Here is a 24,322-nt window from a genome sequence, read left to right on the forward strand (position 1 = left end):
GCTTAGATTGGTTCGATGTGAGATGAAATATCTTGGACGTGCTCCCTCTCCTCACTTCATATAATCAGAGGAATCCGAAATGTGGTTCTAGTTGGATATCTTATTTGACTCCTACTTGGATCGTTAGGTTCTAATAGATCTAAGAATCTTTCTCGAAAAAGGATATTTTTTATATCTAAAATAATTAGTTTGTAAGTATATACTTGTTATATCTTACTCGATCGCGGCCACAACTAACCTCGTATCAAGTAGGACGTATTCGATTTTTATATACCTTTTACATATATACAAAATATATAAAATATATAATATTAATTATATATTCTCGTCATATCCATATCCATATCCAAATGTCAAACATAGAAAAATGATAAGCTGGTTCAAACCATAGCCCACATCTCATATCCAATATTCGCATCCTTTCTCATTCCAAAGCTTTTAACCAAACGCCACCTTAGTTGAACGAGCCTTAGTTGGCTACTCGGCTCTAACGTGCAGTTCGCCCATCTCTGTTGTCCTTTCGACATAGGAGAAAGAAGCGGTTGACGAGTTCCTTTTTCAGAAATGGGTAGCTAAAATGCAACTCTGAAAGAGAAAGAGGGCAAGCTATTCTATTGACTGACTTTCTGAAAGACTAGTTCAATTGAGATTTCCTTAATTTAGCCAAACGACTTATCGGAAGCACGGCTGTAATAGGAAATGCCTAGCGCAAAATATCTCCGAAAACATCTCGTGGAAAAATACACCCCTGATTGCCCCGAAAAGTCTCGCTATCAATGTCATCCTGAAATACGGTGGATTAACAGTGTAAATATTATGAGCAGGAATGAATTACCAGTCGTTCGCTCACGTTTTGGTACGGTTATATAGTTTTTTGCAATCATAAAGTATTTATTATATTTTTTAGAAAGAAAATACAACTTCCATCGTCTATAATGATATAACATCAAGGATATATTTATAGTCACTTTATAAATACGAATATGAATATCCATACCGAGTTTTTTACTCAAACCCGAATAAACAGTTTTCAGCGTAAGTATTCTAACCAACCAAGATGTACTCACTTAAAAGATAATGTGCGGTATTTCGATACAAAGTTAAGTGATAAAGAAATGACACGCAGAGAAGAAGACTTCAAGGTACTTCACATGATTTGCTATGATTTAGTCACACCCCTTACAAAACAAGCAAGGACGAAGACGAAACGGAGAAAAATACGCCCCCCCCCCCAGCCCTGTCGTTACATCTCGGACCCTCATCACCACTCATTCTCAATTCAAAATCCAAATCTGCACAACAAGCTGATCAATAGTATGAGACTATGAGCTGGAGCTGGATGTTCAAACCCAAACAAACCCCTTCGTAGCTTCCATCACATTCACACCTACCTCCTAATCGAGGTACCCAAACCAATTGATAAAAGAATGAGAAGGAAAATTTAAATTCATTTTCTTCATCATAGAGATATTTTGAAAATAGGAAAAAAAATAATTCATTCTAGTTTAAAAAGGACATGACACGGTCATGTGTTTGGGACTTATTTTTTACAATTCAAAGTTAAAACAAACAAACAATTTTTTACATAACTTTAATAATTCGTTTGTTGGATTATAGGAATATAAGAAGTTGGTTTTTCTCAGTTTTTTATAAATTATAAAAGTCTATTTTACTGTACTGCCTATCAAATCTTTTAGAATCTATAGTTAAAAACTTTTTACGATCTATCTTTTTTACAATTTAACTTTTAAATCTTTAATTAAAACAAACAAATCCTAAAATAACCAGTGATGGTGCCCCTAGCACGAGGACAAACAAAGACCAGCTCTCCTTGACCAGCCACGCGCGACAGGCCGCCCAAACGGCTATAATTAGGCGGTTCCCAGGATACCCCCTCTCTCCAGGCTCCCCGCTTCGTCCTCTTTCCCTTTTGCGCACCAGACCCCCGCGCTTCCCCGCAATCGCAAGCGCGCCCCGCCGCACGCGGCAAGGAAGGACCGAGGCGTGAGTACGCGAACCCTCGGGTGCGAGGGACGCAAAAGAGAAAACGACAGCCAGGCGCCGGCGCGGCTGCGACGGCGGCGAGGCCAGGCTCCCGCGGCGGCGACTCCCGCGGAGCCGATCGGCGCGCCATTGGAGCCCTGCGAAAAGGGGAAAGCGTGACGTGCTGACCCGCTCGGCGCGCGTGGTTCGTACGTGTGCCCCTCCTGCCGCTCCCGTGGTTTGGGCGGCCGCCAGCTGCTTCCTCCTCCTCGTCTTCCTAGCCTCGCCGCGATGGAGGCCGGCTACTGCAACCGCAAGAAGACCGACGGCATCTGCGAGGGCGTCTGCGACGGCGAGGTGAGGCCCCGCCCCAGATCTGTCCCTTTCTCTCCCGCCGCGTGGAGTTTTCCGCGGATCGTCTGGTCCACGGGGGAGACCCGTTCTTGGCGGTGCTTGTCCCTTTCATCTTTCCTGCTGTTTTTTCGTGTTTGGTTGGGCTAAACCCGCTTGCTTGTAGCTTTGATCGCTCCAATTGCTCGCGTTTGCCCTGCTGTTTTGCCACTCGTAGTAAAATTGCGGTTTTTGGATTGGGTACTGGTGAGATTTGCCGAGTCTGCTATCAGAGATGCTTGCTTAATTGTTTCAGCGGAATCTTTCATCCGCCGCCATGCTGGAGATGAAGATTAGGTGGCTCTAAAGAAATTGTAAAGCCTGGGAGCTTCTGGTTGTGGTAGAATCTCACGAGCTGGCTGAATTGGGTGTTCCGTCTAATCCTCGAATCTATCTTTCTGTATAAAGTTTTGAGTTTTTTTGAAAAAAAATCCCTATTGCTTCTTGTGTTGATGCTGAGGGTTCATGACGCAAAAGTAAGCAAATATGCTTGTAATGTTTTCCAAGGGATTTTTTAAATAAATAATACTAGTTGATTACTTTCTTTTTGGTGGATCCGCACCAGCTTATCACTGACAGAGATATTTGTTTAAGAAAAAAATGCGCATATTCCACTAGTCCACCGGTAACTTCTTTAATCTATTACAAGCGCATTAATACAGTAGTATTCAATCTGAAGCTCGTGTTCTCAACTTAGGAATTTGTGATAGCTGCGATGTTCTCTATGTTCAACGGTTGGCTTCATGATGCTATGCCAGTAGGGTATTGATTTTTTTTAATGTCAGCTTTTGCTTGAAGAATTGTGAGTGTTTATACTAATATCCTTTTTTAGTTTGCTAGCCTTATTCAAACTTAGAGTTATTAATTATTCCCTTCTATTATCCTCTGCCTCAAAGTTTTTACTGGTCCAAAGCTTTTTACTGCAATGCATTCTGAGGTTTCATCATTCTTTAAGCTTTGCCAGTTGAGTCGTTGCTAAACTGATATCCTGAGTTAGGGATAATCAATTGTGTTGCAATACTTGTAGTTTATACAGTTCATTGGAATTTAAATAGTTATATGATTTACTTTTAGTTAAACTCATTCCTTCTTTTGATTTCTATTGTTAGCTGTCTGATTTCTGATTTTCTTTCTGAATTCATTTGCAGCACGGTTCAAAGTCAGTTCTGAGCATGTCAAGGCTGAAGTGCGCACTACGGGCTTTTGATTTGAGGGCTCTCTTGGTCCTCCTGATTGGTGTGCCAATATTAATCTTCGTCATATATGTGCATGGTCAGAAGGTTACTTATTTCCTCCGACCGATCTGGGAAAAGCCCCCAAAGCCCTTCACTGTTCTTCCTCACTACTATCATGAGAATGTCTCGATGGAGCACCTCTGCAAGTTGCATGGATGGAAAGTCAGGGAGACCCCACGCCGCGTCTTTGATGCTGTGCTCTTCAGCAATGAGCTTGACATTCTTGATATCCGTTGGCATGAGCTTAGCCCATATGTGTCAGAATTTGTGCTGCTTGAATCCAACTCAACCTTCACTGGCATAAAGAAGGACCTTCACTTCAAGGAAAACCACCAACGGTTCGAGTTTGCTGAATCACGGTTGACCTATGGTATGATAGGGGGGAGGTTCGTGAAGGGAGAGAACCCATTTGTTGAAGAGTCGTATCAAAGGGTTGCCCTTGACCAGCTTATTAAAATTGCCGGCATCCAAGATGATGACCTATTGATCATGTCTGATGTTGATGAGATTCCAAGTGGGCATACAATCAACCTGTTGAGATGGTGTGATGACATTCCTGAGATACTTCATCTCCAGCTCAGGAACTATCTCTACTCATTTCAATTTTTCCTTGATGACAAGAGTTGGAGGGCTTCAGTACACAGATACCGAACTGGAAAGACAAGGTATGCACATTTCCGGCAAACAGATGACCTTCTGGCTGATTCAGGGTGGCACTGCAGCTTCTGCTTCCGCAACATAAATGATTTTATCTTCAAGATGAAAGCTTACAGCCATGTCGATCGGATTAGATTCAAGTACTTCCTAAACCCAAAAAGGATTCAGCATGTGATATGCCAAGGGGCTGATCTTTTCGACATGCTTCCTGAAGAATACACATTCCAAGAAATCATTGCCAAGCTGGGGCCTATTCCGAGTACATTCTCTGCTGTTCATCTTCCAGCTTATCTGCTGGAGCAAATTGATCGGTACAGATATCTTCTTCCAGGCAACTGCATGAGAGAAAGTGGCTAGGGATTGCTACGGTTTGCGTCATGACCTGAGGCGCATGGACATTACTGATGTCCCCTTGGAGGAACGCCCTGCTGTGGCCGGGTTGTATCTGATACGATTGGCTGACTTAGTTGAGTGATTGCCTGGCAGTTGGTTGAGTTCATGATTTTGTACCATATAATTGAACCTTGGAAGGCCTGATAGAATAGCGCATGCTTGATCGCTGCGCTCTTGTTTTGCAGAGGAGCTCAGCAATGTGTGTCATGTGTATGCTTTTATACCACCTGAGTTTTATTCATTGCTTCCATCGTTGATATATGAACTCAGAAACCATTGTAGATTTCATACGGAGTGATATTCCAGATTCTTCTATTTATGATGTACAATGTCATTTACTTACCTGATGAGCTACATATGCATTCGTTCTAATTTCGGACTTTTGACTGCAATCGCTGCCTTCTCGCTATTGACAGTGTCTCTGAGTTCTTCCTGTATATCTCCCTATCTCAATCCTCACTCGTCACGCCTTTGCTGTTACTCAAAACACTGAGCTATGCAACTGATTCTAACTAACATCCTGCCATTCAAACTTGGTCCAACAAAAAAGAAAGGCAAATTGATAGATTTCCGAACAAAAAAGGGTGGCTTTTGTTGATAAACTGGTCGTTGCGGTTTGGTGAGATCTGCATAAGATGCTAAAATCCTGTCCTGTGATCCTTGGCGAAGGGCCATCGGGCAGGTTGAAATCGGTTAACCCATCCTGAACTTTGGAGTGAAAAGTCTCTGCATTTGCAAATGATTTGTTTGTTGGTTCAGCAACCTGTGAGAGACGGAGCATGTGTGCCTTGAGCTGAGCTAGTGGGAACAGGCTGTTCCTGTCGGGTGTCCACTTCAGTCAGATTGACGAACACGCTGCGAATTGGCTGGTTGTGTGGCTTGTAGGCCTGGAAACAACCCCGCTTCCTCACTGGTGCGGCCCTACGCGTTTTGTTTCCATGCTGCGTCCTGCATTGCACGTTCCGGGACACAGAGGTCCATAAGATAGAGATAAGATTTTACAGTTGTTTAGTGATCTCAAATTTCGCATGAACTTTACCGATGCTTGTGTTTCCATGCGATGAATCTTCGCACTAAACAGCGTAGCAGCGGTGCACCCAATCTTCAGAACCATTAGCAGCCCAGCAACTCACTGTTTCTGGTCGATTTCGCGAGGACATGTTAGTATATGACGGTGCAATTTTAAGAAAGAGGCGGCCAGTGAAAGACCGGTTCCTACGCCCGCGTCTCAAGCCGTTGGAGTGATTTCCACCACGGCAACACGTCGCGCGCCATGCAGGAGATTTGGCGCGCGCGCGACGCTGACGGCGGATCCGAGCCGTCCCAGCGGGCAGTGCTCTGCTCGCGTCACCCGCCGCTGATTTTCCGTGCGAGTTACGCGACAGGCTCCAAGTGGTCGCGGGCGGCGTGCGGTACAGATACGGCGTCGCTGGCATGATTGACCTGACTTGGCCGGGCCTAGCCAAGCCATGGGCGCGGCATGGCCACCGAGCGATCCACCGGGCCTCCCGTTTCCCGATGCGATAGCGCGGCGCGTGCGTCGGCTGGTTGGGCAACTGGACCTGGACCGCTTCGTTTCTCTGGGCGAACGCGCGTGCGGCGTCTCCGTTGCTTCGCCGCGGCAAGCTTCGGGTAGGTTTGGTTTGCTACTGTATACGAGAAATTTGTATTTATTTATATATTTTTTATAAAAGTCTATTTGTTTGTATGAATAGCGGATGCAGTATATATGAATTATCCTAGCTACGTCTAAATCAAGCTTCGCTCAATCTAAATTGAGCTACAGGGTTAATAGTATTCACTCGTTAGTATCACATTATAGTTATTATATCCATTCATATATACCATCAAATAACTTTATAAATTCACTGTATCTATCATTACCGTTTGTATAGCCAACCAAATATTTTTCTCAAAAACTATACAATCTCTCAAACTACTTTCACTTAATTAATCTATACGATACAACTCCTCTGTAAACCCACCCGAATGCTTCGTCACCGTGTAGAATTCTTGACCGATCCGCGCCCGTGCAGCTCGGCTCGACACCGTGTAGAGTATCCACTGGCCGGATCCTTTTGCAGCGGATATTGTTTGACTCCTCATTCCGAATGCTTCGTCATGAACTCATGATGCTTCGTGCCCAGACCAGGAAACGGCGCCAATCCTCCGTTGAATCATTAACGAGTGTTTTTAGGATCCTTAGGAGCTATCGCAAGTTACCATCCAATTATACCTTCGGATGTATATAGAAATTTGATACCTAGTTAGCAAAATTTAATACCTCTCTGGTTATAATTCTTGTTACCTCACAAGGACGATAGAAAGGCTCATCGTTTATTATGCACTGGTGCTGGTGTTCCCTTGATGATTTGTGTGAATCTTGAGAGAGCGACATCTGACAGCATCATGTGGCCGTTTCGTTCTGGTCAATTCTGAGTCTTTCCCCCGCTACAGTAGATAGTGAAAAGGAGGTGACTGTTCCCTTGAGAGCTCACCGGTGATTTCCGCCTGTCCCCCTCACCTCCGATGGTCTCGGCGGATGCGCTGGAGTCCCATAGGGAAGGGGATCTCGAATTTTGTCATGAAATTTATATATAGGTAGCTAAGTATAGTTCTATTACCTACTTGTCATATTTTTTATGGATTTTGCTTCCTCTGGAGCTCCTTCTGCGTAGTCGTCAGCGGCGGTGTGTCCTTTGGTGCTCAGGTAAGGACTGGGTTGGTCCTCCTTTCAACAGGGAGGGTGGTCTTGTTTTCCCTTTTGGGGCATGTTCGGTTCGAATCATTGGAGTTCGGGGTCCTTTTGCTTCTGGTGGTTCTCTTCGGCGACTCCAGCGATGGATTTCTTTGGCGTGGATAGCTAGTGTAGGTTAGTTTTCTCAGCCTTTTGGTCGAAGGGCTGGTTGGAGCCTTCTTCCCTTGGTTAGGATTTGCTTTCCAGGCTGTCGAGTTTCTAAGTGGCACCAGTGTTCTGGTATGTCATGGTAGTGAAGATGGTTGTCGATGCCCCTTCACCTGGATTTTTGCATGCAACGGCTCTTTAGCTAGTCGGTTGTGCCTAGTCATATGCTTCTATTGTGGCCATTCAACAAAATTTGTGTCTACGGTGTGTCATGGCAGTACCACTGCCTCTCCTCGTCATTGGATGTGCTGGCGAGCAGTGAACCGAGCAAAGCTGACGAGAAAGATGGTGTGTCCTTCGTTTGTAATTTTTATCTTTGTTGAGGATCCTTATGTAATTTTTAGGATGTACTGTTCTGTGCTTCATGAATATCCATCCACCCTCCACAAAAAAGTTTCAAAAGGTACAGTACGATACGCGTGGGGATTTAGTTTACGGGAGAGGGCAACTACCCACTACTGTCTCTTTTTTCATTTGCAAGAGCATTACCCACTACCCTAATTTATATTTTTTCTTTTTTGCAAAACGGAGTTGGTTGGTGTGTTCAAGCTGCGATCCAGCATTTTAAGTAACAAAACGCTTCGTGTTAAAATCTGTCTTGACCGGCTACTGGATGAGTCGTTCAACCACACGACCACCCGCACGCAGTATTGGTTGGTGCAGCTAGTCCTAGCCCATCCTTTCCCTATCCTGTGTTCAACCTTTATCTGCTACTCTACATGCTTTTTTTGAGTAAAATATATTGACGGTCTTGAAACTTATTGTAGAGTGTTATTCAGATGCATAAACTTTGAAACTATAGATTGTGGTTCTTAAACTTGTTAAATATGTTATCTAAGTCTAAAATACCCCTCTAGTTGCTGATGTAGCGTTCCAATGTGGAGATTTTGGGCAACGCCACATTAGCGACCGGAGGTATATTTTGGACCTGAATGACACATTTAACAAGTTTAAGAACTTCAATCTATAATTTTAGAGTTTATGGACCTAAATGACACTTCATGACAAGTTTAAAGACCGGCAATATGTTTTACTCTGCTTTTTTTTAAGATATATATTCAGGACACACTCACATAGTTGGCAAGAGCAAAGTCAGAGAGAAACAATAATATGTGTTTCTGTGAATAGAGTTTTATAGTAAAAATACTGTAGCAAAATATTGCACATAAAAATACCACGTAACAAAATATTGTAGCGATTGGTCAGGATCTTTCATATTAGATCTACGACTGAGAATGGCTTAAAGTCAGGTTCTATTGCCCTATGACGTTCTCCAGCAAAATCAGAGGATCTCGTTTCGTGCACCCTGCCCACTCGTGTTTGAGCGCCTATCGACGCACTTCTCACTCAAATCTTTTCCCAAATAGTTCTAGTGCCTCTCCTGCGCCTGTGCCATAAGAAACATGTAGTACCAACAAACATACGTATGTAGTTACGTAAGAAACACGTACTACCAACAAACATATGTTATGTGTACCCATAACATGTATTTATAATCTTGAAGATGAATGCATATGGGAATAAATCCCAGGTGGAGGTGAACACCTATCTAGTGTGTTGTTTTCTGAAGAATCTTCACGGGCTGGCTGAGAAGGATATAGGTAGAGCTAATTAACCTTCTTTAAGAAGATCCATTTGAACCTACGAACTCGGTACTGTTTTGATATGTTGGCTAGGATCGATGGAACCAGATGCAGAATCCATTTTAGAGAGTTACGTGGGTATGGTACCAAGGTGCAGAGGACAAGGGGTGTTTGGTGAGAACCAGTTGCAAAGCAGATTCGCGAAATTCACAACCGAAAAAGATTGCGGATGGCTCGGCTTTTGGCGCTTGTGAATGGACTTGGTAACCGCGATGTCACCCTTGTAATGGATAGAAAAATACGTGAAAGTGAAACTTAGCAGAACTAGAACGCATCATTTCCCTCGTGATAAATGAGGTCGCCGTCTTCCCTTTTATACCTAAATAGGAGTAAAAGACAAACAGGAGTGACAGGGATGCTGGGCTAGCCTCACCCACTCGAGGTGCGCGACCCATTCAAAGAAAAACTCGCTAGCCGAGCCGAGCTGAGAGCCCACCAACGGGAGTGGATTTTCGATTTTTTTATTTTTTATTTTTAGATTTTAAAATTTGCAAATACACCTCTAATTTGCAACGTGGGTATTTTCTCTTCATCATAGCTTCTTGTCCTGCCTCACACGCCCAACATGCCCTCTCGTGCTTCCTCTCCCTCTCCGTCTCATAGACCTTCTCCTTGCGGTTCTACTCCTCCTTCAGCTTTTGTTGCTCCTCATAAATGTGTTTGCACTCAGTCTTACTCCTTTCGCTAGCTTCCATTCATGAAATCATTTATAAACAGCTCGGTGCTGCTTGTGTAGGAGGAACACATCTCTAGTGATTACTTAGTATCCAGCCACTGTACGAAGTCACGTAACAGTGACAGAGCCTACAACAGAGACAAAAATAATTAATGGTAAATGACAGATGGATTTAAAGTAGTTTTAGGGAGAGGAGAGTGACTTTTTGCTTCAGATATGTGCTTATATTTGAAATGGGCAAGCTATTGGAGTGGAGACGGGAAGTGGTATATAAATAGATCTATTCAAAAACTAACCGTTGGATGCCTTTTACCCCACATCAAAACTTCTTATCCTCACGATCGGAACATCCGTTGCATTCAAATGATAGCTTTGAACTTCCCTTCCCAAACCAAAACTGGTAAAAACAACACATCAGAACATCTGATGTATATGGATCGGAACATCCATCCATGAATTAATTCAAAACCGAGAGTCCTATGTTCATGAAAACCGAATGCTCCGACCTTGATCAAAACATTCAATCCAACTATTGAACTTCCAATATTAAATAAATTGCAACCCAAGAACACAAAGTTCTCAAAATTAGGATTATTAGACCTGATCGAAACATCCGATGTAAACATCGAAACTTCCGATTTTATTAAGAAGCATTGACTCGGTGTCCATGATGTGAACTCTCCCCCCCCCCCCCGCTCTCTCTAAACTGAGTGTAAATCATTTTGAAAACTAAGTTCATAACCAAACAACCGCGTTGCACCCCTCTTAATAGTGCAATGGTCATATACTCAATTTCAAAAACAAAATAGCGCTTTATAAAGGTAAAACCATTTGCCATCTTCTTTCTTCATTTTTTGAGGGGCGTCAACGTTATGATACTTTCATCAGTGGGACTTTCACCTATTCAAATACTCATTGAATCCATTAGTCCATGAATAGCTTGTCGTAAATAATCAAAACCCACAAGAAATGAAGTACTTCATTATGTGAGATATAAACCTCATGATTTTTTTTTACTCTATTAAGTATATAGAAGTATTAAAGATAATCGCACATACATTTAGTTGGTAATATAGAAATAAGTTACATTTATAGTGGGATTGTCAAACTTCAAACTATTTTTCCTAAGCCATACCTTTGGTTTGTAGAGTGTTTGATTCTAGTGGGAGCTCTGAGGCAGGGTAAACTATATTTGAGGACAATCGGGGTTATGTTCCAATACTGAAAGTCCAAGAGACCATAAACCCTTCGTCTTTAAAAGTTTTTCCTTCGGATTCTATGGTTTATGAATATTGTAAGCCTCACGTACGGATACCTTAAGTTTTAATCTTAAGACTACATTAAGATCAATAGGAGTAATTTTAACCTCTTAGTTATTCATATAGACGATGTCTTGTTGACTATAAATAATAGAGACATTAATGTTTGAGATCTGAAGATTTCGTTTCTTCTAGGTATTAAGATTGTCTTGATGATGCCTGTTATGTTTTGATTATTAAGATTCACTAAGATATATCAAATATTAAAGGAGATTACTTTGATTATTTAGGGAAATAAAAGTTTTTTCTTACGATATCTCTATCATGAATATTATATATACTAAAGATTAATATGTGCCCTCATTAACTGCTATAACTGGGATAATTGGTAGATATTGATCTAGGACTGGACAACTGAAAAACTACTAAATACAACTCTGCGTTATACGTAGGGTGCTAATGATTACATGCTCACATATGAGAAGTCTCATAATAATAAAGTTGTGTGTTATTCAGACACAATTGTACAGGGTGTGTTGATATTAAGAAATCTACATCAAATCAAATCTTCACTCTTACAGGAGGAGCATATTGTGGAATGGCTTTAACTAATATCTTAAGGCATCATTAATGTTGCAAGCTGTTTTTTGGCATGTTATAAAGCTATTGGATAATGAGAAATCTACATTAGTATGTCTTGGTTTAAGAATAAAGACATTTTTTTGGGTTTAAGATTCTATCCCGGAACTTATTATATTAGAGTGCAATTTTGTTTCGAGTAACAACATGTCAAGTGATGCTACCAAACACATGACGTTGTGAAACATGGATCCAGAATCAAATTATTAATGTTCAGTTTATAAGAGTTAAGTATTTTCTCTGATTGTAAATATATGTAATTTTAGACTTGTGCACAAGGATTAAGAAAGTAGATCAAATGACCTTATTATCCTTTATTTATTTTACATTGGAAAAGATAACTAATTTATTTGTGAGAGTGGTAATATTTATTAAACAAGGGCAAGCAGCGAATAAAAGAGAAAAAATGCATAGAAGTTCAAGAATGACTTATATTTAGAGAATAGTCGAGAAAGCTAAAATGACCTACATTTGCAGTTAGATGGAGTATTATTTTCAACATATAAGTGTTATGCATCATGTTTAGCTTGATGATTTCCTGTTAAAAGCTTGTCTCAAAATTAGTACCAGCATAAGACTTATTCACAACCCCTAGTTCTAGGGTAAAATGAGATCTAAAACTTTGATTCTGGAACTGCAAAGTTTGTTTTCACCCTTTCAATATCCACATGATGACAAATGAAAAAAAAAACTACACAAAAGGAACATAAGTATATAAGCCATATCCCAAATAAGTACAAGTGACTATTCTAAAGAGATAGAGTTGTATACTATATATATTAAAGTTCCAGTGGCGTCTCATTAATTATTGTAATATTGTATCTTGGTATGCTGTACTGTTGAAAGTAGAGCTTATGTTTTTAGACTTTCGATCAAGTTGAAGAATATTGGATTGGTGGTCTCAGCTAACTATTTTGACCAAGTTTTAAGCGGAAACCTCCTAAATCTTAGGCCCTGATCGAAGGCTCCAAAACCAACTCATTGGCCTGTCCCAGGTCATCCCGAGCTATAAGAGAAGGATCACAACACCTCACGACCAACACCTGTTGACTGTATGGCCAGGTTTCATCCCGACAACGACATATGCATCCTATACATTGACCACCACACGCTGGGGACGATCTCCACTAACAGAACACCTTCATTAGTGTATTCACTCTAATCACATCAAGACCTAATGGCATCTACGGGCTCCAGTATATTCACGCTTCCGCGAATCATGGGTGTTTGATCCTAGGACTAGTCTTCATATTAATTAGAAGGTTTTTAGCTCTAACAATATTTTTTTTTTAAAAAAAGTATTCAATATTTTAAATGTACTCGTTCGACATTTTAAATATACTATTTTGACATTTCCACTCGTTGGGCCTTTTGTTCATTTTGTGGGCAAACACGCATACGATGCCATCGATCGGCTCAACAACCTCACAGAGTATCCACTTAGAATGTTAACGGAGCTCCGTTGCCCGATAACCTGTGGGGAATTCCACTATTAGGAGATATGTATGAAAAAAATTAATCTCTGCGAATTTATTTAGGGATGAGACGAGAATGCACTCTCTGTTTCCGCTCCCCACTATATCCCTAATATCACACATATACATATTTTTCTTAGTATATAAATGTACAAGCATTACATTATGTAGATAAAATAGTAAATTACTTTTATATTTTTTTTTCTAATCTAGATATTTAACACATCTTGTATTAATTTTTCTCGTATACATCAATAAATTACTTATTTATACTACAAATACATTATTAATATATAAAAATAATCAACTATAATTCAATTTTACACTCTATTAAGAATCCAAACTTCATAAAATTCTCCGCGTGAACGAAGATGAGAGAAAACTTTATTCATAGTTAAAATATGGACATGGATGAAAAAACATTCTCCGATAGAGATTGTCCCGTTGCCGTCCCCAGTATCCACTGACGGGTCTCGCCGCCGAGAGGCGCGGATGATTCTTCCGAATGCTTCGCCATGTCCATGTGAAGCTTGCGAGATGGTCAACTGGCAGCATCATGTCGCCGTTCTGGCCGATTCTGCATTAAAGAGTTTAGCGGGGCCCTATTTAAACGCAAGTGTACTGCATGAGTGTTGACCGGCTTCGCTACTAATTGGTTAGTGCGTTCAAGCTTCTGCATATTTGTTCTGTCTCGACCGTCCACTGAGTGAGTCGTTCAACCACACGTCTATCGGCACCCAGTATTGGTTGGTACAGCTATCACGATCGACGATCCCTAGCCCATCCTTTCCCTTTCCAGAGTTGAACCTTCAGGATACTGTTTTCCGAAGAACCTTCACGAGCCAGTTGAGCTGGATAGGTGAACTAAGCAGGCAATTATCCTTCTTATTCTTCGTTTCAAGCCTACTACAGCAACTCGACACTGTTTTGATATGTTGACTGGGATCGATGGATGCAGATGCAGGATCCATTTCGGAGAGCTAAGTGGGTAAGTTGCCAAGGCGAAGAAAACGAGGGATATTTGGTGATAACTTGTTGGAAAGCAGATCCGCGAAATTCAAGCCGAAAAGATGGTAGATGGCTCGTTTTTTTTTTTTTTTTTGGGTCACTTGCATGTTGCGGCTGGACTTCACCGCGATGCCACACGTGGGTGGGAAAAAACCCAAAACCGAACATAAGAATCGAAACCGAACCGAAAATTTACAGTTTGTTTGTTTGTTTTACATTTTTCGGTTTTATAGTCTTGTTGTTCGGTTAACCAATTTAATTTCGGTTTCTAGACTTAAAAACCAAACAAACCTTATAAACCATAATATACACAGACCTCTATTCGTTAGCTCTTGAGTCGCACAAATCATGTCCCAAACCGCCTAAGGCCCAAGGCCCAAGGCCCAAACCACTCGCGCACCTCCTAGGCCGGCTTGGCCTAAGGTTATTTGAATTATTGTGTTGGACTTATTGATTTTTTTATGTCATGTGCCTTTATGACTATATTTGTATTGCACGATACGCCATATGTGTCTCTATTGAGCTAGGTAGAAATTTCAATTTAAATTTGAGAACGGAAGAAGCCGAACCAAAATATCGACTATTTAAGTTCAGTTTTGCTGTTTCCCTATATTATTTCGGTTTCTCGTTTCCAAGAACCGAAATTTTTAAAAGCCGGACCGTAATAAGCGCATTAACCAATTGCCCACCCCTACTCACACCCTTATATGGTAGAAAATACGTGAAAAGTGAAACTTTGCACGATGGAACTCGTCATTTATATCATGTTTTTAGATATAATCGTTATTTATCTTGTCACAAATGAGGTCACCGTTTCCCAGTGGACTGGTGCCATCAGGGGCGGACCTACCATGATAAGTGGGTATTCAGTTGAATGCCTAACTTTTTTAAAAAAATTGATTATATAGCAGCTATACTACGTATATATATTTCTAGTTATGTCAATTTACTTGTTTGCTGCTTCAATCTATCAGACCATCCAGCAAATCGTGAGCCTAAGCTATTATCCATCATCCACTCGGCCTATTAACTAGAAAGAGCCCACCTTCTCATACCACAGTAATAAGCATCAGTAGTTCATGATCTTCATGTTGTGACTGTCCAGTTCGGCAATCAGCAGTTGAGCGTGAATTTTTTTGTGTAAGTTAAAGATAGTAACATTATTAAGCGTTTTCAAGTCATGAAGTAACACAAAGCTAAATTATATATTTTTTTAAGTATTTTATAATTTCTCTTAATTAGTTGGAACTTCTCTATTATAAACAATTTATACTTTAAAATTTATACTATTATAGACTTCTCGTATTTTAAATTAAACATTTTTTAATACTAAATACCCAATCACTAAATCCCGGTCCGCCATCATGCTATCATAACGCTAGCCTCGCTCTACGACTGTTGGATATTTCGGACCAGTTGTAGGGAGACGTACGGTCCAATGGATCTGGGCCGTTGGGGATTCCCTCGGACGCCACCGGCCACCGAGGTGCTGGGCTGGCCTCACACGCGCGAGCTGGGCAACCCATTTAGAAAAGCCGCGCGAGCCGGACGAGCGCCCACCAACGGATCGCCGGGCTGTAATGCTCTTGTCGGGGCGCGTGCGCGGCTTGCGAAGGAAGGAAAGGGTGGGAGGGAGGAAGCGGCAACGGTCGCTCGGACGGGACGCTCACTTCACTGCGGCGGCAGCGCTCGGGATTCCCGAGAGGAAAAGCAAGCGCGGGACCTGAGAGACAGGACGACCAGACAGGTTCCGCGTCTCCTGGCCCTGGCCTCGCCTTCCCCCGAGCTTTCCCGCCATCCGAGCCTCCCCACCCACCGATTCCCAAGTCCGATCGCCACGAGTGTGAGACTGGGAGGGAGGGAGGGCGGCCGGCGTTATAATTGCTGGGCGAGCGTGGGGGGCAACCCGACGCGCACGCAACCGGAGCAAACCAAACCGCGCGGGGGCAGGGAGGGAGGGAGGCCGAGCAGGGGAGCCGCCGAGCGCTCGCACCGTCCGTCGGGTCAGTTCCGCCGCCATGGCGAGGTAATCGATCCCCTGTTTTTTTTTTCTCTCTCTCTTCCCGTCCTTTTCTTGACTTCACTGTCGTTAGGGCTTGCTTGCGTCGGTGGTTATTTCGATCGCGTGGTACGTTTCAGCTCTCTCCGGTTTGGATGGGGGTTTAGTGCTGCTAGCTAGGGTTCCTTCTTCCCCCACCCGCGCGCCGCCCCAGACGATTGCGGCTTCTCAATCCATGTCATGTCTTAGTATTGCTTGGATATTGGATCGTTTGGTGTATCGGCTTACCTTGGCTGGCGCTGGTTAGGGGATGCGGATTTTTCAATAATGGGTATCGAACACTAGCATTGAATTGAATACCCGACCGAAATCGTAACATGGTAGTGCCAATGGTTGGCATTACCCGGATAAACATCATGCAGGCACTAGTAGGCTGCTTGTATTTGCTAGGCTACGTGATTAGCTGCATTTTGATATTTCGTCCCCTGAAATTAGGGTATTATCGATTTGCAATCATGTTGAGATTGGGTATAATGAAACAGAGCACAAATGTATGTACCATACTGCCCTGATTTGTGACCAACATGTTTGCTGGACTTGCTTGATACTATGATAGCTTGAACATAGTATTGTACTACTGTATTGTTCGATCAGTGTTTCTAGTTGGAGTCCAGCCACCAGGGTTTTATTTTCAAGAACAGGGTGCCGAATCAATCCACTGTCATGTTACTCTTACTCACATGTATCCTACGCACTGCCAATACATGTCAAGTAATTTTGTGCTACTATCTTGAAATGCTGCTACGGAAGTACTAATGGCAAAGTACCAATATGCTTCTTTGGTTGCAGGTCTTGGCTTATAACTGGTAGGGGAATTGCTAAGAAAGTAAGATATGCAACTCATTGCGCTAATCGGCAGATAAGTGAATTGGGTGCAGAAGCACGGAGGGAATGCCCGAACTGCAAACATGACATTGATAACAGCGATGTAAGTACATTTGGTCTGTTTGGACTAGGGAGGAGGGAGATTTGGCTTTCAGCTCATATTCAGTTGGAAAATTTATGTATTTTATTTGATACTTTGCTGCATTTAACATTTGCAGGTTGCCATACAGTGGCCTGGGCTGCCTGCTGGTGTCAAGTTTGATCCGTCTGATTTGGAATTGCTTGAACATTTAGAAGAAAAGATTGGCCTGGGAGGTTCGGAGCCCCATGTGCTTATTGATGAATTTATTGCAACTGTAGAGAACGTTGAAGGAATCTGCTATTCACATCCTGAAAATCTTCCTGGTAGGGAAGTCTTTCATGAGATGGTGTAGTTGTCTTGAATTCATTGGTGTATTAATGTTCTGAATTTGGTTCTTATCCATACCGTAGGTATGAAGAAAGATGGTAACTGTGCCCATTTCTTCCATAGAGTTCTAAATGCATATGGTTGTGGCCAGCGCAAGCGTCGAAGGGTTATCAGCTGTAGTGATCACACCGTTTCTGATGAGCATGTGAGATGGCACAAGACAGGCAAATCCAAAGCTATATATGACAATGGTGTTAAGAAAGGTTGGAAGAAGATAATGGTTCTGTGCAAAACTACGCAAAGAGGTGGAAAACCTGAAAGAGCTCCCTGGGTGATGCATCAGTATCACCTTGGAGAAGAGGAAGATGAAAAGGATGGAGAGCTTGTTGTTTCCAAAATCTTTTACCAATTGCCGACAAAGCATATGGAAAATTCTGAAACAGAAACTGCAGATGAAGAACCTGATGCATTTGCTTCAGGGATTGGTCCAAAAACTCCAAAGACAAACACCCCACAGCTACGTCGCCCTAATAATAGTCCATTTGAAACTGAGCAGAATGCTTCCATCCCACAGGACGAGGTAAGTCACATTAACTTTTTTGGAGTCATTGAGATGTACGAAATTTGCAAAGTAGATCAAAATTTAAACCAGTTTTCAGTATGAGGATACTAACGGAAGTTTCTAAAATGCACTACTATTTAAGAATATCGGTTGAACTTGAAAGTGATCCACACCTAACTACCTGTTTACAATCCCTGTTGCAACTAAAAGCTATTGGGAAACTAGTACTGGTGCTCTGGTAAGGAACAATTTATAACTATGTTTCAAAATCAGCACCAACAATTTAACAATAATTTATCAATGGCATAAGACTTTGTATACCTATTTTTTTCATTGGATTACAGAATCACTCCTCTCAGTATCCTGGAAAACTGTACGTTACTCTTTGTGACATAATGGATATATTTAAGTTTCACTGCTTGCAATTCCTGTTGGTGCATTGCTGAAATCTTGTTTGCATGATTTGTTGACCATGCCCACTACTCGAACATTGTGAATTTGACATGTGGAGTTGTGGACACTGCAGGACGAAGGAGAACATACCTTACCTATTGTTAGCCTGGAGGATGACGCCGTGAACTCTGCATGGTGTGCCGGAGAACATCAGGACGTTGGAGAGGCATCTCGGGCTCAGCCTAACTTGGACGAATCTCTGCTTTGTCGCGAGGACCCGGCTTCCTTAAACGATGAAACGTTGCTTCCCTTGGACTATCCGATTCTGTCCCAATGCAGGAATGAGATGCTTGACAAGGACCTGAATGCGTTTTATGGGTTACCTGATCTCCACAATATAGACCTTGGAACACCTCCAGATCTTCAGCTTTCTGTAAGTTTATCCCTCTGGTGTTTTCGATGCCAATATATTCCCTCTGACAAATATGACCATGTCTTTCTCTTGTCTCGCGACAGGACTTGCAGTTTGGTTCTCAGGAAAGCCTTGGCAGCTGGTTGGATCGCATCTAGGATGATTAAGAGTTTGAATTAACGCTAGAACTGCTTGATCGAGGAGCATCCTTTTGCACATAATATGGTAATCAGTGGCAACTATTTTGGGACTGACACAACGCTAGAACATGTTTTGCGTCAGTAATGTATTGTGTTGAGCCATCAAACTATCTCTGAGAAACCAGAACCTTCTCTATCTTTTTTTTTCTTTTTTTTAGAAGAAAAACGAAACATCTGGACCTTGAACAGTTGGATATCAGGAAACTAAAAGCCTTGAAATCTTGTTGCGTGATTGAGGCACGGTTGGTGCAAAGCCTTCATTGCTCCTTTATATTTACATGTGCTATCTCCGTTTAGAAATAGTAGGTGTATTTTTTTAAAATTCAAACTATATATATTTTGATTAATGTTTAATGAAATTATGAGAATATTTAGTGTATAAAAATTATATAATTAGATTTACAATTTAAAATAATTTCACATTACATATGTTTTGTAGCTATAAATGATATATTTATAAAAAAAATTAGTTAAAATTTAACTATGAAGACTGAGTTAAAAAAATCCGCAAACTATTTTTGAACTTAGGAAGTAGCATGTTTTTACAATTTGATGCCACAAAGGACGGGCCTGGCCTTCTGTACGGTTGAAAACAGGGTGGGCAAAAGAGTCGGTAAGAAGAGGGGTCCGTGAGCGAGCCCATGCTCCACGAACTGGGGTTGTGCCTGACCCCCTGTAGGACCCGGAGCTGACAAACCCGCATCAAGACCGAGTAGTGCGGTCCTGGCTAGGGCTCGCAACCCCAACCCACGGCCTTGCCTAGCTGACGGCCGAGTGGTGTAGGAGCCGACCGCTCTCTTCGCCGCGGCTTGGTCTAGCCGGCCACGCATTCTGTAGTGTCTTATTCTAGCTTGGCGCAAGAGAGCTAGGCACAGCACGGGCTCAAGCCTACAGACCCCCAAACAGCTAACGAGCTCTTTGCCCTCCGTGGCCGGAGTCACGGGCGCGCGCCACCACGCCCGGCGGGTTCGTTGGTCAGGGAGCCTTCTTTTACGTTGGCCTCCACGTAGTTTAGACGGCACTTTGGTACTAATAGAGGCCTACCTTTTTCTCGGTCTTTTCAAGTTGCCGTGCAACGAGGCCCGGAAAACCCAAAAGGGCCCACGTAGCCCACGGGATGTTCAGGCCTAGAAGTTGGCGCCCGAAATGGCTCTTCTCGGCCCACGCTGAATCAGCCGAAATTCTGACAGATCGAGGCTCGCTGTTTATCAACTTTGATCTTCCCCAAGGTACCAGTCAGATCGGACGGACATTCGGATGCCATTTCAGGAAGCAGTTCATCGGCGAGGAGAAACCAAGGAACTCAAGGGGCTGTCATCTGTCACAAGAATAGCATAAGATACTTAACAAATCGGTCATGCGTCCATAACAAGCTGATCACGAAATGTCTCAAACGGCCACATCGGTGCATTGAACTCGCCTCTGACTTGTGTCCGACGCTTCAAGGCGCTGTAGCACGCGCTCCTGAGACAGCAATCGGCTTGGAGCAGTAATGATTCACAAAGCAACATGACAGTTGCTGAACGCATATGAATGGTCGATGGGGGTCCAAACTGGGACAAATCTACAGCGGAATCTTAAGCCCTGCACGGAGACCTCAGCTCGGCTCTGCGTTCTTCGCTGGCGGCCGAGCCTACGAACGATGCTGCCGGCGCTGCAACCCGGCACTCATGAACGCATGCGCCGTCGTCGCCTCGGCGGCTATTTCCAGTTCCAGAACACGGAGACATGGCGCACATGTGTGATGGGTGGACTTCAAAGGGCTGTTCAGTTCTATGATTGTAATGGTGCGGGCCTGTCCCTTCTCGCACGTCCTATCCTACGTACAGCTTTCGTGTCTTGGCCGCGCACGTCCACAAGTGGATTATTGCTGCGCAATTTACTCGTGGTGCTGCCCATCAACGTTCACTCGCATGCAGAAATTTTGAGCTTTGTGCAAATTTCTGGCCGGGGTTTAGTTGTCCATGGCGGGCAAAGCTTTTCCCCCTGCCTTGTCGGAACTTTCTTCAGGCCGGAGCCGCTGATCTAAGTAGCAACTCATGTAACCGCACGCCGGCGACTGCTCAGGGACACGGGGAGATGGCCGCGAGCCCCGGACATCTCATTCTGCTGTGCGCCTGTGCGCTGCCTCCTGCGCGCAGAGTGCAAGCGCAGGCGTACGACGCCGTGCCCAGCGTGTACGTGTGCGTCCAGAACTGCTCACATGTACGGTCTGGCCGGCAAGGCTCTGCGCCACCCATGATTGGGAGCTCCTGTTCGGCCGCCGCCACTCCCTGCTGCTCTTTGTTTGTTTCAGGACAAGCCGGCTGGGAAATGCTCTCCTATGCGCGACGTGAGCCACAAGCTCTACCCCTTGGTTTTTTAACAGTGCTTGCAAGTAGCTCGAGGCCCCTTATTTTCGAAGTTTCAGTGGGATAATCGGAAGTCAGAACGTAGATTTACATTTGTCTGCGAGTAGTGTACACCTGAGTGAAAAAGAACAGTTTAAGCTGTTAAAAGGCAGATGATCTGATCATATCTCCAAGCTCATTTGAGAAGTTTACTACTAGCTCAAATTAGGTGCCGACACATAGATATGGTTCTCATTTCTGTAGCATCAAGCACGGGTTATTCTCAGCCATTCTCCTGGGAATTTCGTTATTGCGGCTCAACTGCATGGATCGACCACTTTGATGGGGCAGGAGTGCCCATAAAATGGTGCTGGGAGAGGTTCTATTCCTGACGCTGACATGCGTGCTGGAGGGCCATAAAGTGATGCTTTGCCCATGGCACCGCGCTTTCGTGTGCCATGCATGGTTGAGCTGATCGCTATGCGCTTATCGGTAACTCAACTCCACGGAGAGCATTGGCCAAAGGCACGCGTGCATGCAGGCCGGACTCCCCAGCATGCTAGGGGCAGAGTACCATGAACAGGCGCTGGTGCGTGCAATGCATGTCCAGAGAAATAATCCGATTGGTCGTCATGTAAACGCCATGGAAACGGAGTGCCACCGGTCTCATCGCTTCAAACAGCGCGAACCGAGCGACATGGCCACACGACAATGCCCTGCACACGCGCGTGCGTGGTACGGCTGTGCTCTCGTGCGAGACAACCACCATGGACGACGAAGTCTGGAACCGATCGAGCGCGCACTGAAAGCGATCACACGCGCACTGAAGGCGAGGCGGCTCATCAGCCATCTCCATCTCACGACTCACATGCACACCCCACCCTGCCTGCCATGCGACATGCGTGCGTGTGGTAGACACACGTTTCTGCGAGATATGACGATGGAGGAAGCTTCCGTGCACCGCTGCCGCGCGCGCGGTGCGCCGTGCGTCGCTGCCGACGGGCAGTGAAAGCACCGGTCACTGACAAGCAACTGTTGATATCTCCATATCGATCGGTATGGAGATGCATGCATGCGTAGTTGGAGCTGCATACAGACACTCTGTAGGTATGGCTGGCTGGCGCGCGGCGGGCGGGGATAAGACATGATAGCGTGCAGCTAGCTGTAGGCGAGTAACGTACGTACTTGGTACTATACATGCAGCCTGGCCTTGGCCATCACGGTCGGCGCCGACGCTCGCCGAGCTAGCGGCGCTGCGGCCGTGACGCTCGCCGGCGACTCGTGCTTGTACGGCTGTGAGAGTTGTCGCAGTTTGACTGACTTCTTTTGCACTGCGACGCGAGAGCGTTACGAGTAACTAAAGTAGTGATAAACTATGTCAATAAAATAGATTCTAATAAAAGTCCACGGATTCCTAATTTCCAGTGGAAATGGAAAATATCTATTCATTTCGAGTCCTCCTTTAATTGAATTAAGAGATCCTCCAATTAAAAATGATAACATAATGTATAGGTCATTAGAAGGAGTTCTAATAAACAAATAGATATATTATATCACTAACGATTTTGTTTTCTTTTAAAGTAAAAAGAATATTAATGGACTTGTAAATATGGGCAAAACAACAATTATTGTTAACTAAGGAAAATAACTCATAATAAACTAATAAAGACAAGATATGTTTTAACCAAAAAAGCTCATGCTTGATTATTTTGAGCACAAACTTATTAGGTAGAGAGGAATCATATGATTCAAGTTGAGTTTTTTTTTAACGTATCAATAAGATAGAGTCATGCGACGAGTTGTTTCAGGCTCTAAATAGATGTGAACACTTTAAAATTTTGTTGGGTAGACAACCCACGCAATCTTCACTTCTCAGTGCAGAAACAATTTGCTTGGCTTTATATCCATCCTAAGGTACCATCTCTAATATATATGTTGGATAAGCTCGTACACATTGAGTGCATAATATAATGTATCATAAATTTGTATAGAATGTGACATTGGATCTATAAATTTTCCTTTTCAACGTAAAATTTTTCGACCAGGTAAGAATGAAATTAGTACTATATAAGTTAGATGTATTGTAGACACTAGAAGAAGCAATGATTTATCCGAACTTTAACAAATAATTCTTAATTTGTTTGTGAGAAAGCGTGCAGAGACTTGAATTTAAGGATTCAACAATCATAATTATACGAATTCTACATACTAATTCGAATTAGCCAATAAATTGGTCATCATCTTTTCAATATAAATTATTGAAATATTCGAATTGCAATATCAACTAATCGCAAAAATGCAATTATTTAGTAAGTAAAAAAGAATACTTTGAAATAGCATACTCCAAAAATGGATATTCTCAAATAACAATAAGAAAATAAGATCGATTTCAATTTGTCTTAATGTTTGTAGCGAAAACAGTCATATTAAGCTATGATTGTGATTTTGGTGATTAATGATAACATAGCTAATGAGGCTAACATGTTTGTTAAGAATATATGTTAGTAGATCTCATGGATGCAATACATGAAGAAGTCATCGAGTCAGGACAAAGTTTGGTTGAATTGGAGAAGTCCTAAGAGATTTATTCTCACCGGATTGTCCGGTGTACTGAAGGCTATATTCATCGGAGTATTCTCAGGAAAGGAGAAAGAAGGCACCTCGAATAGTCTGGTGTTAAGACCCGATACTCACTAGAGTATTTCTACTCAAAAGGCAAAATGGAACAATCCACCGAATGATCCAGTGATCAACAGAAGATATACACTAGAACAATTCTTGCAGAGAGGGTTGCAAGTGCTAAAGAGCAATGATTAGTTGACCGGATGGTACGGTGTTTGGCTTGTGCACACCGGATAATCTCGCCGGA

At 43.0% G+C, this 24,322-nt stretch overlaps 2 protein-coding genes across 3 annotated transcripts; both read left to right on the top strand.

The window, feature by feature from the left end:
- Positions 1 to 1,889: 1,889 nt before the first annotated feature.
- On the top strand, positions 1,890 to 5,000 carry LOC133921847 (uncharacterized). Of its 2 annotated transcripts, none has more exons than XM_062366898.1 (2): positions 1,890 to 2,340; positions 3,522 to 5,000. In XM_062366898.1, the coding sequence occupies exons 1-2, from the start codon at positions 2,275 to 2,277 to the stop codon at positions 4,620 to 4,622; spliced, it is 1,167 nt and encodes a 388-aa protein (XP_062222882.1). In that variant the 5' UTR covers positions 1,890 to 2,274; the 3' UTR covers positions 4,623 to 5,000. The 2 variants fall into 2 exon arrangements, with proteins under 2 accessions (XP_062222882.1, XP_062222883.1); XM_062366899.1 differs by lacking the exon at positions 1,890 to 2,340 and adding an exon at positions 2,410 to 2,432.
- A 10,889-nt stretch (positions 5,001 to 15,889) lies between these two features.
- LOC133921848 (NAC domain-containing protein 73-like) lies at positions 15,890 to 19,270 on the top strand. The gene is made up of 6 exons (XM_062366900.1): positions 15,890 to 16,289; positions 17,112 to 17,250; positions 17,366 to 17,552; positions 17,640 to 18,136; positions 18,645 to 18,944; positions 19,028 to 19,270. The coding sequence occupies exons 1-6, from the start codon at positions 16,282 to 16,284 to the stop codon at positions 19,079 to 19,081; spliced, it is 1,185 nt and encodes a 394-aa protein (XP_062222884.1). The 5' UTR covers positions 15,890 to 16,281; the 3' UTR covers positions 19,082 to 19,270.
- The last annotated feature ends 5,052 nt before the right edge of the window (positions 19,271 to 24,322 follow it).

This window comes from Phragmites australis, chromosome 6, assembly GCF_958298935.1.
Source record: "Phragmites australis chromosome 6, lpPhrAust1.1, whole genome shotgun sequence".
NCBI lineage: Eukaryota > Viridiplantae > Streptophyta > Magnoliopsida > Poales > Poaceae > Phragmites > Phragmites australis.